This window comes from Neolamprologus brichardi, chromosome 17, assembly GCF_056152115.1.
Source record: "Neolamprologus brichardi isolate AB-2024 chromosome 17, ASM5615211v1, whole genome shotgun sequence".
Classification (NCBI taxonomy): domain Eukaryota; kingdom Metazoa; phylum Chordata; class Actinopteri; order Cichliformes; family Cichlidae; genus Neolamprologus; species Neolamprologus brichardi.
This window is the reverse complement of record NC_142120.1, coordinates 8,985,026-8,998,375: the sequence shown is the minus strand read 5'-3', so window position 1 is coordinate 8,998,375 and position 13,350 is coordinate 8,985,026. Positions and strand designations below refer to the sequence as shown.

General features: G+C 38.7%; 1 protein-coding gene across 1 annotated transcript in view; it reads left to right on the top strand.

The window, feature by feature from the left end:
* Positions 1-1,327: 1,327 nt before the first annotated feature.
* Positions 1,328-13,350, top strand: part of gsap (gamma-secretase activating protein) — a 52,389-nt gene continuing 40,366 nt past the window's right edge. The window contains exons 1-16 of the mRNA XM_006780643.3: positions 1,328-1,629; positions 2,288-2,358; positions 3,738-3,794; positions 3,905-3,974; positions 4,223-4,270; positions 6,854-6,942; positions 7,237-7,306; positions 7,448-7,497; positions 7,782-7,892; positions 7,982-8,038; positions 8,142-8,188; positions 8,291-8,376; positions 12,218-12,295; positions 12,407-12,493; positions 12,729-12,821; positions 13,048-13,216. Of these exons, the coding sequence (XP_006780706.2) occupies positions 1,542-1,629; positions 2,288-2,358; positions 3,738-3,794; positions 3,905-3,974; positions 4,223-4,270; positions 6,854-6,942; positions 7,237-7,306; positions 7,448-7,497; positions 7,782-7,892; positions 7,982-8,038; positions 8,142-8,188; positions 8,291-8,376; positions 12,218-12,295; positions 12,407-12,493; positions 12,729-12,821; positions 13,048-13,216 (1,271 nt within the window). The 5' untranslated portion in view covers positions 1,328-1,541. The remainder of the gene's footprint in view (positions 1,630-2,287; positions 2,359-3,737; positions 3,795-3,904; positions 3,975-4,222; positions 4,271-6,853; positions 6,943-7,236; positions 7,307-7,447; positions 7,498-7,781; positions 7,893-7,981; positions 8,039-8,141; positions 8,189-8,290; positions 8,377-12,217; positions 12,296-12,406; positions 12,494-12,728; positions 12,822-13,047; positions 13,217-13,350) is intronic.

Here is a 13,350-nt window from a genome sequence, read left to right as displayed (position 1 = left end):
TCTCAAGCTGAGCAGATGAGGGCAGTATTGACCATCAACTACAGCTCCAACATAAGCTTTTGGACCTGCACAGTTGCTTGATTTATTTATTGATTGATTGATTGTAGGAATTCGAGTAAATCTTAATTAAAGACCCTGCACGTGAAAATATTTTAATTCATTCACCCAGTGTACACAACGTCACATACTAGGTTCTTTCACCTGTAAGAATAGTAATGATGAAAGTTGTCTCACCTTCAACAGGTGAAAGTAAAAAGGCAGGTCAACGTTGGATAGTGACGAACACCATGCACATTTAACGTGAAGAAGCAAAAGTGAGTGAAAACACCTAGAGTACCTCTGTGGAATTAGTGAAGTGGAAATCACAACAGCACATTAACTGTACACAGAAGTCTGGTTTCAGAAGATGATTGATTTATTCCCCTTATTAGGCAGATGCTCATTATTTTTAATCTTCTGAATAGGTCTAGATATCACTAACGTACAGATTGTTTTGTTATGTTTTTAGAAGATGATACAAAGTGTTGGACCTGCTCTTTTCCCACCTTTTGTCTTTTTTTCACTGATATGAGCTCTTTTTAGTTTAATTTACCCCTTTTATCACTTTGCTGTGCAGCTGTTCGAGGTTATAAGAAACCATAAAAACTCATTCATGGGTTAATGATGTCTCACCAGTAGGTCTTGAGCTATTTCAAATATTAATTTCATTCAGTTTAAAAAAAAATGAAGGAATGAGATGGTCTTTGAGAAGTTTCTATAAGCATAAATACACCAAATACATCTATTTCGAATTTATGGGTGGTTTTAAGTTTTAAAATAATCATCAAAAAGATGGACCTAGAGAATATTAAAATAAAAATAATTCAATTGATTCTGCATTTTAAAGATCCCCTCCAGCCACGCCTGAAGCCAGAATGTATAAATATTTAACTGTTTTTCATTTTGAAAATTCTAACTGGATGCATGGTGTTTCTGATTGTTCCCGCTTTTACAGATTTTCACCACGCCGTTGTTCCTTCCGCTTTCTGTTTTGGAGTGCAGCGAGCAATTAGTGCTTATACATATTACATTTAACATTAAAATGTTGCCATATTGGATTGAAAATACACGTAAAAAGTCAACCCCTTGGGCTCGAATGCACAGAAAAGCGGACACATGTATGACACACCACTGTGAAGTCCCTTGCTCAGGCTGCCAGCGGCGTGAGAGATTCCAACCCGCCAGACTGATGCTCTCCTCGGCCTATGGCAGCGACCTCCCGGCTCTGTGATCCCACTCGAGGGAGGAGCTACCTTTTGACTAACGCGACGTTTCCGCATGTCAATAAAAACTTTGTGAAGTCAAGAGGAAGAGATAGATAGTTAAAGGTAATATTTGTCGGAGTGCTTTACTCTACTTTCAGTTTTCAACTAGTAACAAGTTTCGGTCACATGATATGGAGCCTGAGCAGATCCGGCCTATAATTGCTGCCTCTATTCAAGGGAACTAACTGCAGAGAGTATTTTTATTGGCATAAAAACCAAGGGACAGTAGGAGCAGATATGTTGAGGACACAGCCAAAGTTCGACCTGCACAGGGATGTGGTGTCTGATATCCTCAGGAAGGAGGCGTCGGTCTGCAGAGTAGAAGGTGAGGCGTTCAGGTGCTAACGGTCAGCGTCTTTTCGATGACGGCCAGGTTTTAGTTGTTTTCACGATAAACGAATATCTCACATAAAAGTAGCGGGTTCAAACGAAGTCATGCTCTTCGTTCTTGCTATGCCTTTATCGCAGCTTTACTGTTATTATAGCCTCCCCCCCATAGGCAGTTTAGCCTGCAGTGGTAAAGTTCCTGTGATTTGTTTATTACTTCTCCTTTTTTTAAAAAAAAAAGACCACCAGATGGCACTATTTCATCAGTTACCGCACTCTTAAATGCAGGGGAAATGAAACAACCACCCGTGTGCTACAGCTCTTAGACTCAGTAACTGGAGCATAACTCAAAACATCAACAGAAAACATCTAAAAAAAACCAAACAAACAGAGAACTTAAAATACATCGTGAAAATAAAATGTTCCATGTTCTTACTGGATGAAATATATGACAGTGGTTATTTTGTAGACAGTGCATGATGTCTAGTTGGGTTACTTTATATATTTACAGGCCTCTGCTATCAGACACTCGTTAGCTTGCGATAACAATCTATTACAGAGGGTAATTCTACTACTTATTTATTATGTTCTGGATAAGCAGTGGGATGAGATAATAAAACAGGCCAGGCAATAAAGTGTGTGTTCTGTGTCTGAAGAATACTCTGGAGCCGTCGACATTCGTATTCTGAATTTTGAAAGAGATGGGGGCATCCTTTACTCCTGGAAGGTAAGCCCACAGTGAAGGCATTGCATATTATGTGTTGCACATGTTACATACTTGACACTTTATTGGGTATGCTTTAATGGTGCTGAGCTCGACCCCATTTTTGCCTTCACAAGTGCCTTCATCCAACAAGCTGCTGGAAACATTACTCAGAGATTTTGGTCTGTATTGACACGATTGATGCTAATGGCCCATTTCACCCCACCCCAACAGTGCTCTGTTGAACTAATATCTGGTGACTGGAAGCAGTTTGAGCACAGTGAAGTCATTTTCAAGACAAGGCAAGATGTTTAGGCACAGAGTAAAGCCCTGTATGAATGTGCATGTTTGACTGTGTGAATGAGGCTCCTAGTACAAAGTGCACTGAGTGTTCAATTAGAATAAAGCAGCTCTATATAAGCTTCAATTCATTCACCAGTACAATTTTTCCGAAATACTCAGACCAGTCTGTCCGACACTTTTAAAGTCACTTAAATCAATTTCTTCTTCCTCAGTCTGATGCTTAGTTTGAACTTCAGCAGGTTGCTTTGACCACATCTGCATGCCTAAATGAAGTGAATAGCTGCCATGTGATTGGCTAATAAGATATTTGCATTTGCATGTCAAATGCTCTGTCTTTAACTCACCAGATGTCCCATTTGTCAGCTCAGCACACGAAAAATAACACACTGTTATGTGGGTTACTACATCTCTTAAGTGGCTCTTCTGTTAAATACAGCATTTTTATGCATATGTTTAAAAGCTGCTTGTGCCAGTTCTTCATTGAAGTCCTACTAAGTCAGATATTTATATCTCAGAAGTCATTTTTTTAATGGCTCCAACAGTTATCTTCAAATGGAAGATATCCAAAGAATAAAAAGAAATCTAGATTCGTTTTATTTCGCCATGTATCTGCTTGATACATTTGGTACTTTTGTGGAAATCTTGGGCTCCTCGGTAGAATGTAAAATATAATTTTCTGTGTTGAACCGCGCTCCTCTGCACAACATAAATTTTTAATGATGGACCCTCCAAGACTGTGTGGGTTTAGGAGGTTAAAGACAGTGTGCAGCCTGCAAAGGGAAAATAATCTCTCTCTTTTTTTTTTGTAGTGCAGGGTTTGAAATTTTATGCATGCCTGGTTGCACCTTGGGTTTCAGAGCAGACGCCCTTTTATTGAAAACCTTTTGAATGCAAAAATGTGAAAAATGAATCGATGGTTTGAAGCGGGGCAGGTCTTGTCTGGATGATCTGTAGGGTCGGCCATGGCAATAAAGAAGTCAAGGATGACTTTCCGTACATGCTGATGCGGTGAAGATGCCAGACTGAAATTAAATACTTCTTCTTGGTAGATTAAGATTGTACAATGTAATATTTTAATTAGTGAACTAATGTTCTCATAGGGAGCAACAGGTACCACCAGGATTGGGAAATATGACCCGAACAGGAAGAAGAATAAGGTACTGTGTTTGTGTGTGTGTGTCCCTATATTATTCCATTAAGTTTTGCACACTTTGCAATCATGCACTCTTTCTCATGCAACTGTGTGCATCTGTGTTTTCCCCAACAGCTCCTGTACACATTTGACAAGCAGGTGTGTGTCAGCAGCTGTTCCCTGAACAAAGAGGAGACACTGCTGGGTGAGCCTCTGTCTTGTGCAGATAATGAATTATCGGCAACAACACCGGCTTCTTGAACTCAGATCAAGTTTAAATGCCCGTGTCGAGAAAGCAGTTTCAGATCACGCAACGCACGAACCCACAAGTACAAGACGAGATGATGCTGTGCGGATGCTGATTAGTGCCTGAAGAACCACCGGAGCCATTATTGTGGGAAATATGTTCCAATTCAGTCATGTGACATGCCAACTTTGCTTTTTCTCTCCTAGCTGTCAGCTTGGCACAGAATACCAGAGGAGAGGAGCGCCTCAAACCAAGTAACATCCCGTTTATGTTTTATCCATAAACTGTGACATTAAACCCCTCTTAAAGCAGTGATTCTCAACCAGGGGTACAAATACCCCAGGGGTTATTTTTGGCAGTAGCCAGAGGGCTTAAAAGTACACATTTAAAGTTGTAAATTTAAGTGTGGCCTAATTGATACTAGCTGAAATTCTTAGCAGTATGGAGAACTGAACAATATTTTATTTGGACCCAAATTCAGGATGCTGAATTAGAAAAGTTATCAATGAGAAGAAAACTTTATCCTGCAGAAGATAGCAGGATAATCAACTAGAAGCCTAACAAAAAGAATCATGCAACTGACAAAAAGCCAAGACAAAACAGGGAATTGGAAATACCACAATTGCAAAAAGAAGGACAAAGGCAGGAGGTAAAACGAACCAAAAAAAACATAGAAAAAAATGTGTTTGAATTGTCGACTCATTCACAAGATAACTTGTCAGACATTTTCATTGCTGTTTGAAATTTCAGCATTAATATATAATAAAGCCCCATAAAGTAGTGTGCAGAAGCAGTGCACACTGCACTCCACTGACTGGGACACGTGCACCAAGGTGTGTTTGTGTCAAAGAATGAAATATGCTCTGTGCAGTATGTTGTGAAGTGGCTTGCTTATGAAGTGTTTTCGAGAAGTAACAAGCATGCACGCATGATTGGTACAAAATAGCATTGTAACAGTTTCCATTTAGTTAGTGATTACAGTGTACCCAAAGTATAGTAATGTGCAAAAGTAATTTCTTTACATTTTATATTTCAGTTCAGACTTTCTTTCTTTTTTCTTTCTTTTTAATTTTAAGTTGAGCTATAGTTCTCCAGGTTTTCTAAAGCTCTTTGAAAGTATTTCTTTGGACATTTGCTGCTTCTCAGTCCAACTCTGGTACGTCTCATTTTCAGAGGAATTTTGTCTTTGTTAAGACACTGAACACTGACCTATGAGTCACTCAAACAGAAAAAGTCATCTAACTCAAGCAGTGTTTTATCAACACATAACAGAGAACTCAGGAAAGAACCGAGATAACACAGTTTGAGAGACATTAACACGGTGATTCCCCAAAAGGAAACTTGGCATATTTCAGCATAGTGTGCAGTGTGTCCATATAAATGGACAAGTGAAAGACAAAAGAAGAAGTGCCAGGCCTAAAATCTAGCTAAAAATCTCAATCTAAAAATTTCACTGTTTGTCTAAGAGACCGTGTTGAAGAATGAAGGCGGTCACACCAAATACTAACTTTGGAGTTTGTTAGATTTGTACAAACTCTGTTTTTGCTTCAACTACAACATGTATTGTATCCAAAAATAGCAAAAATGTTGTAGTGCAGATCTTTTGTTTTGCACCAGAGATAATTAGGAACGTCTGTTGCATAAGTTTGCAGCAGTGCATCCAAAAAAGTGTCCATAGTGTATCAACAGCTGCCTGGACTTACTCCCTTGTTAATCCGCTATGTAGCAAACACTGTTTTGGATGAGTGTGTCAGTAAACAGGCGGATTTTTCAAAGAAAATAAAGCAGGAAATGACTGAAAGAGAAAAATGAACGGCAAACACGGACACACAGAAAGACAGAAACACAGCAGACACTAAAACTTAGGACAGATTATGATCCAAACCCCTTCAACTTTGGCATTTGAAATATCATGTGAAACAAACAGTAAACAGTCAGCTTCATTAACTATTCTACAACTAAAATTCTACAACTATGACTATTATTACTGCATTATTACCTTTTTATTACCTATTTTCATCTGTTCGCCAATGGTAAACTGAAAGCACTTCAGAAATAGATCAAACTGATTTAAAAAGATGTCAAATAGTAACATTTTCAGACAGTTACTAAATATAGCACTATTTAGCTAGATATAGCTATGACAGCATAGTTCTAGCTGCAAGCACAGCAACCTCCACCTGCACAGGGATGTGGTGTATATTTGTTAATACTAAAAAAGAGACATTCTAAACTTAAACAATAGAAACAAAGTATCACTCTTAGTATCGATCCAATACCAATACAATACCAATATATAGATACCAATATGCCATTTGTGTCTATGCTATCGATATTTGATTATTTAACCCACCTCTAGTGGGGGAACATCATAAAATAGCCTGTTAAATTAAAATCAAAAACTTTCTAGATATTAGAATAGTTATGGCGGTAAGAAAACTTGATTAAATGTCTTAAAATAAGACCGGCTGTCATTGCAGCTCTTAAAATATTCAAACAATCCAGTTGACTTAATTAGGCCTAACTAATTTTTTGCTATGGCCTTTTAAGAATAACTCAAGGATTAAGTTTCTAATAAAGATAAGCATAGTGACATTTACTTTTAAGTCAAATAATCTTCCCTAGAAAGCATAAACATGTTCCTTTATACTGAAAACAAGATCAGCTTTGATCTTAAATTTAAATATCAAATTATTATGCACGGTTTATTCTGAAGTTTTTGTACTTGAATTGGAAAAAGGTTGGGAACCACTTCCTTAAAGCAGTTTAAATACACTCTTTTCCTACAGCATTTTCAATCTGTGAATGATATTAACCTAGCCTGTTTACCTTTGTAGTATCAAAGTGCCTGACTCTCCTGATTGAGATCCATCCTATTAACAACACTAAAGTCCTCAAGGCGGTGGACTTCAGAGTCAAAGTGCAGGTAGAGTGTTTCATTCACATTTTACTAACAAACAAGCGCTTACATCACAGTTACGAAGCGTTAGTGCTCAGAGGGCATGACTGTCATACTACATATCTTTTATGGCCTCTAGTTTACGTTCTATCACTTAATTAAAGTCAGTGTACCCTCTTTTCTCCACTTTCACTTCTACAGTCATGCCTTTTCATCAATTTTGTTCATAGCCTTGAATAAAAAGCAGCAAATGTTCAGCTTCATCTGGCAAATTGTTGGAAACCTCTCGTTTAGTTTTCCCGTGGCTTTTTTCCCCCACAGTTCCTCCATCATGAAACTGACAGAAGATCAGTGCTGGAGAGCCATCTGCTGCTACTCACTGAAGATAGATGTAAGCCACTGTGTCCTTATGCTGGCCCGCATGTGTAACAAGAATCCAGAGAGAACTATGATAATGCATAAAAAATAATACATACTTTATATTCTACCGTACATTCTTGCATTTGCATAATTATCATTTTGTGTGTTTTAGATGTGGATCTCTACCACGTGATGCTAACGAGGCAGGAGGGATATAGAGTGGTATGCTACACATTGTTTTTTTGTCTTATGAAGGAAGTGTTTGCAGATAGTTGACTCATCTGAGCTATAAATTGCATGCAGGATTTCATGGCTGGTAAATGCTGTGCAGTTCTGCAGCGACATAAATTCTTTCCAAGGGTGCACGAATTTAGTAATTAATAAGCAAAACAGTGCAAAGAATATATTGCTTCAACCTCCGTCTCAAAATACACTGCACGTCTTCTGCCAGAGACGTGCATTAACAATTCGTTGTGGCTGAATTCAAATGTTTGTGTGTTGACCAGGTGATAATGAACCCCGAACGTTTGTCCAAGACGGCAGAGAGAATCGTGGAGGATTTTTGCTGGGTCCAGTGGGACAGGCACACGCAAAGACTCTACTATCTCACATTCAAGGCAATGCATACAAACTCGCATTCAAATTTGGCAACAGATACCCCGGGACTGGTTTGATTAACGCAAAATGTACGGCTTGTCTTTTGCAGGAAAAGTTTCTGCTCCGAAGCGTTCAGTTTTACCCAAGCTATAACTGTGAAACTGTGGTATGCTATCTTTGTGTCTTATATTTTAATACATCCCACTCTTTGTGCTCTGTATTTGTTGTTTATGCTTTTACTTTGAAATAACATACCGCTCTGATAACAGTTCGAGCTCCCTTTAGAACTGCCTGCCAACTCCTTCCGCACAGTCAAGTAAGGCAACTTTTAGCAGAGTATAAAATAGAAATATGTCGGTTCTATATTCTGCATTCCTTTTGAACATTGTTTTTGTGTTCGTGTTCGTCTCGATGACAGGTTTGCAAATCTCGGTTTCGACCATTATCACACCGAGAGGCCGGAGCAGGAGCTTGTTAAGTTGCAAGTATTCACAAATAAAATAGGTAAGACGTCCTCACACACATCCATGCACCGCGTGTCTATTCACATGCTTATTAGTCTCACATTGAAAAGTCAGATTATGAGACTAATTTGATACATTTGTGCGATTCCTATCCCTCTTTGTAAAAACAAGAAGGTAAGTCCCCGCCTCAGCTCACCTCCAGGGATTTAAAATCTTGGCCAATTCACAATTTCAGTGATGATTGAAGGATTTGTGGAGATGATCACTTTATAATGAGGTTCTGACCAATTTCTGAGATGACTGTAAATCTTACAAGCCTCCTTAAGTTTCAGAGGTGTTTTCCAATAGCATCACAGCTGATGATGCTTTTGCCAGCGATGAATTCAAAAGCCGATTTGTTCAGCTGATCTGTCAGTTCCTCTCATCATTGTCATCCTTCTCACTTAATATCTATCTGTTCTGGCTCATGCTGCTGTCCTGGTTATATTCACACTCCTCAGATTTTTGTCCTGTATCTTTTTTTTGTGTGTGCTGCATGATTAAACATAGACGGTTTAATGGCATACAGAAAGAGGGACAGAATCGCATTGACTATAGATGAGCTGCACTGTAATGAAGCTGCTTTATTTGAGCTTTAATGTGAACACAAGAGTAACATCTGCCTCGAGCAGCTTGTAAATCTTTCAGGATTTACTTTCTTATACTGACTTTCATCCATTACCATTAATTAGGGAAAAATCAGACTGCAGACTCGTTCTGTATGTTAAAGCCTTGTATTCATATATTCAAGCATGAATATAAAGCGGTCAACACGTTTCTCTCTCAAGCATGAATGTGTAGTAAACAGTACATTTCTTTGTGTGTATATAGGTGGGTAATAAATTAAAGGAAGCCTGGAACCCTTTGCTCAATCCAGTCTGGTACCAGCTATACCAGAGTGATCACCTTCACCTTACGATGAAACATTTTTATGCTGATGGAGCATCATCATGCTGATAGCAGCGCTCCCATCAAGGGAATGTTCCTATAAGTATGACAGTGGTCATATGCTACGGCCGTCAGATTGCAACCAAACTGATTACCTGTTTGAAAATTTGTATCGACATATTAGATAGTAGAGATGGCACGATACCACTTTTTTATGTCCAATACCGATACCGATATCATAAATTTGGATATCTGCCGATACCGATATGAATCCGATATAGTGTGTTTTTTAATCAATAAAACTGTTTTTTTAATATCTTGCTGCTTTTTGTATAAGTTCATACTCAAGTTAAAAAACAACAACAACACTAAAGCTATTCTGTTATACCTGTATGTAAAAAAAAAACAACACACTGCACCCAAAATATTTCATAGTTTAGCAACACTGATCAATCTAATAAAGTTAAACCTACTCCATCCTCCCTATTCTGGTATTTTAAAGAGTACTTAGCAGAAATATTAAGCAACCTAACTAATAGGATTGCAAACTCCCAGCAAAAGAAAATAGGGAACCACCCTCTTCCTCATGATGCTTAATCAATGTAATCAACTTTAATTTGATGCAGGGTGAAAAAAATTCACAGAAATAAATTATTTTTTTAAGAATAATTAAATAGATTCAACATCTTTCTTCAACAGAATTGCAGAATTCACAGATGGTACTTTCCCAAAGGAAAAAGTACTATAGCTTACTAGGGTATATTAGACTTAACAGTTACTATATACAGTAATGGACTTCTATACATTTTACATCAGATTAAAACTTTGGGTGTAAGATTCAGATAATTATTAAATAATTAAAAGCTAGATATTTTAAATGAGAATAAGAAAGAAAAGTATGTCTTTGTGCCCCCTTTTCCCTGTTCATGCCCTATCGGCCCCCCTGGCTAAACTTTGCTAGATCCGCCCCTGCACAGTTACCAGCCGTCAGCTGCGTAGAAAAAGATCCTGGTGTAGAAAGTAATATTAAATAAATTCTAACAACAGCTTATCAAGCTTAATAGTGCTGCTGTTGTTTCCTCTTTCTGGTGCAAAGTGGGCCAAAAACCAAGAAGAGAGACGGACTCACAACAGAAAAACCGATCAGCTGATCATTAAGCAGTTTCATGATTGAAGTAGCAACAGGAGAGGGAGAGAGAGAGGCAGTCGCTCCATATATAGGTTGTTAAGCTTAACGTGGGAATGCTTTACAAACATTCAGAGATGAACTTACACACTTGCTTTACTTCTCTCTGAGATAACTTCCTCGGAGATGAAATGTTTGCTAGCAGGCTACAAATACACACAGCCGCTCTATCACGTGACCACACTGCTCCGATGTGCTACGGTTATGAGCCGAGTTACGCCGTGTCGCAAGTTTTGTGAGGTGCTTTTTTAATATTTAATGGATCGGATTACATTTTTTATTTCTCTCCGATATCCGATCCAGTAATTTGGGTCAGTATCGGACCGATACCGATACGTAATATCGGATCGGTCCATCTCTATTAGATAGTGCTAGTTCATCACCACCATCATCAAAACACCTGAGGTGGGTGGGATCATTTTGGGGGGGCGAAAGACTTAATCAATGCTAGAGAGTGTTCGGCTCTTCTGACAGCATGATGTTGTGCAAAACTTTAAGATTGCTTGTTTATTCTCTTAATTTGGAACCTGTCTTACATAATTTTGTTATACACTTAGATACACTCATTGGCCACCATATTAGGTGCACCTGTTCAGCTGCACAATAATTACAAAAACGAGAAATCATAATGGGAACGGTCAGAAGAGAATGACCAGAAGGCAATAGTAAATAAAAAACAAACAAACAAAAAAACACTTTTGACAACCAAGGTATGCAGAAGAGCGTCTCTGAACTCTACAGCTGCAGAAGACCACAGCAGGTGCCTCTTCTGACAGCTAAGTACGGGAAACTGAGGATAGTGTTTGCAAAGGCTCACCAAAATTGGACAAGATTGGAAAAATGTTGCTGGGCCTGATGAGTGTCTATTTCTGATGCAACATTTGGATGGTACGGTCAGACATTGGTTAAACAACATGAAAACATGTAACATGGTGGTGTAACGACATGGGAGGTGTTTTCGTTGCACACTGAGCATTGTTTAAACACCATGGCCTCCCTCAGCATTGCTGTTTCCAACATATCACAAAGCTCGGATCATCTCAAATTATACTCAAATGGCTTCCACAGTCACTTGGTCCAATACAGCACCTTGGGGATGTGGTGGACCAGGAGATGAATGTGAAATTTAAGATTACTCATGTGCAGCTGACAAATCTGCAACAAATGTGTGATACTACGTGTCAATATGGACCAAAACCTCTGAGGAATATTTCCATCACCTTGTTGAAGCTTGGTGAAAATGGGGCCCAACCCCATACTAGCAAGGTGAACCTAATAAAGTTTCCAGCGAGCGTACATTTTTATATACTGCCAACTGTAAGAAGCTCGTAATGGCATGAATATGCACTGAAATGTTGTTTGTAGAATTTTAAAAGCATCCATAGAAATACATTTAACTTTTTGGATTAAGTGAGCACTCTTCTCATTTAGATTTTTTTTTTTTTACACAAAGAAATGTGCTGTGAAGGGAAAGAGGTCGAATTATTTCAAAATAATATAATCAAATCAGAATTCCAACCTTTAACAAGGCATGACTAATTTTTACAATTACTATATGGCTGACTCTATAACCTCTGAATATAATCTCAGTATTTCACTCTTATCGCTTGTCCTATTAAAAAGTAAGTAATGTTAAATATTAACAATATGAATAGAGTATATGGTATAATAATATATGATGATAAATCAGATCTAATTTTTCCATTGGTTCTCATGAATAATGCCATGGTTTGATCTGTAACTTCCCTGTTCTGTGCTTTACTCTTAGGAAGCATGTGCGTGTGCTATACCCAGCCTCTTCAAGACAAACACGAACTTCTCTACACTGTGGTTTTAGTTCACAAAGGTGTGTCTGTGCTAGCTCCTAATTTTTTTCCCCCCCTATCTGTTACTGCCTCTTTTACAGTTTTTATCTCGAGCACACGGAGACAAATGTGTTTTTTTTAACTTCCTGCAGACTGCAGCAAGAAGTTCAGGGTGTCTCTGGGCAGTGATGCATCGCCACAGAAAGCCACCCAGCTCCATCCGCTCTGCATTCCCATAGGTCATTGCGCACACAGATATATATATATAATACACACACACACACACACACACATACACGCACACACATATCTGCATCCTAATATTTGTGAGTTTTTAGGTTGAATTTCAAATAGAAACACAGGCACACCAAATATAGATGAATGTGTTTATCTGCACAGAGCCCAAGAAATGCTTGGTGTGCCTGAAGCATACTAACTGACAGTGATGCTGTGTGTTTTTTTTTTTATATATAGGTTACTACATCCTGGTATACCTGCAGGGTTATTTCCTCCACTGTATCAACACCAGGCAGCAGGAGATGCTCTGTCACTCCCTCTTTCTCTCTGGTAAGGCAAGTTTTGTCAAAAGAAATAGTGCCTGTGCTAAGCAGTTGCAGAAGTAGCATTTTTTTTCTTTCTCTTTCCCCTCTGTAATAGATACTTGTTTATTTCTCACATGACTTTTAAACAAGGAAGCTGCCTTATCTGTCAATAAGACGTGCGCCTCAAAATAAGATGATTTAACTCGGTGTCTATGCCTTGTTCTCTGTCTGTCTGACTCCACAACATGCAGGTCGTGATGTGAACCTGGGCCTGCAGTGTCAGTCAGCCAACATCACAGTTTTGCATGCAGAGGATGAGTCCAGCGCTTGTCTGCTGGACCAGGCCACCGGCAGGATTCACAGTGCCGAGCTCAGCCCCGCCTACCTGCTGAAGATCCTGCGTTCAGACACAAGTTCTAGGTGGGCATGACTCAAAACTTAGAAGAGGAAGAGGAGTGCATAGGAGAAGATATAGGCAGGAAGGTAGCAGACGGGCTTTTGTGTGCGTACACCTGCAGTGTCTTTCTGAAATAAATTTAGCATTTACTTGAACT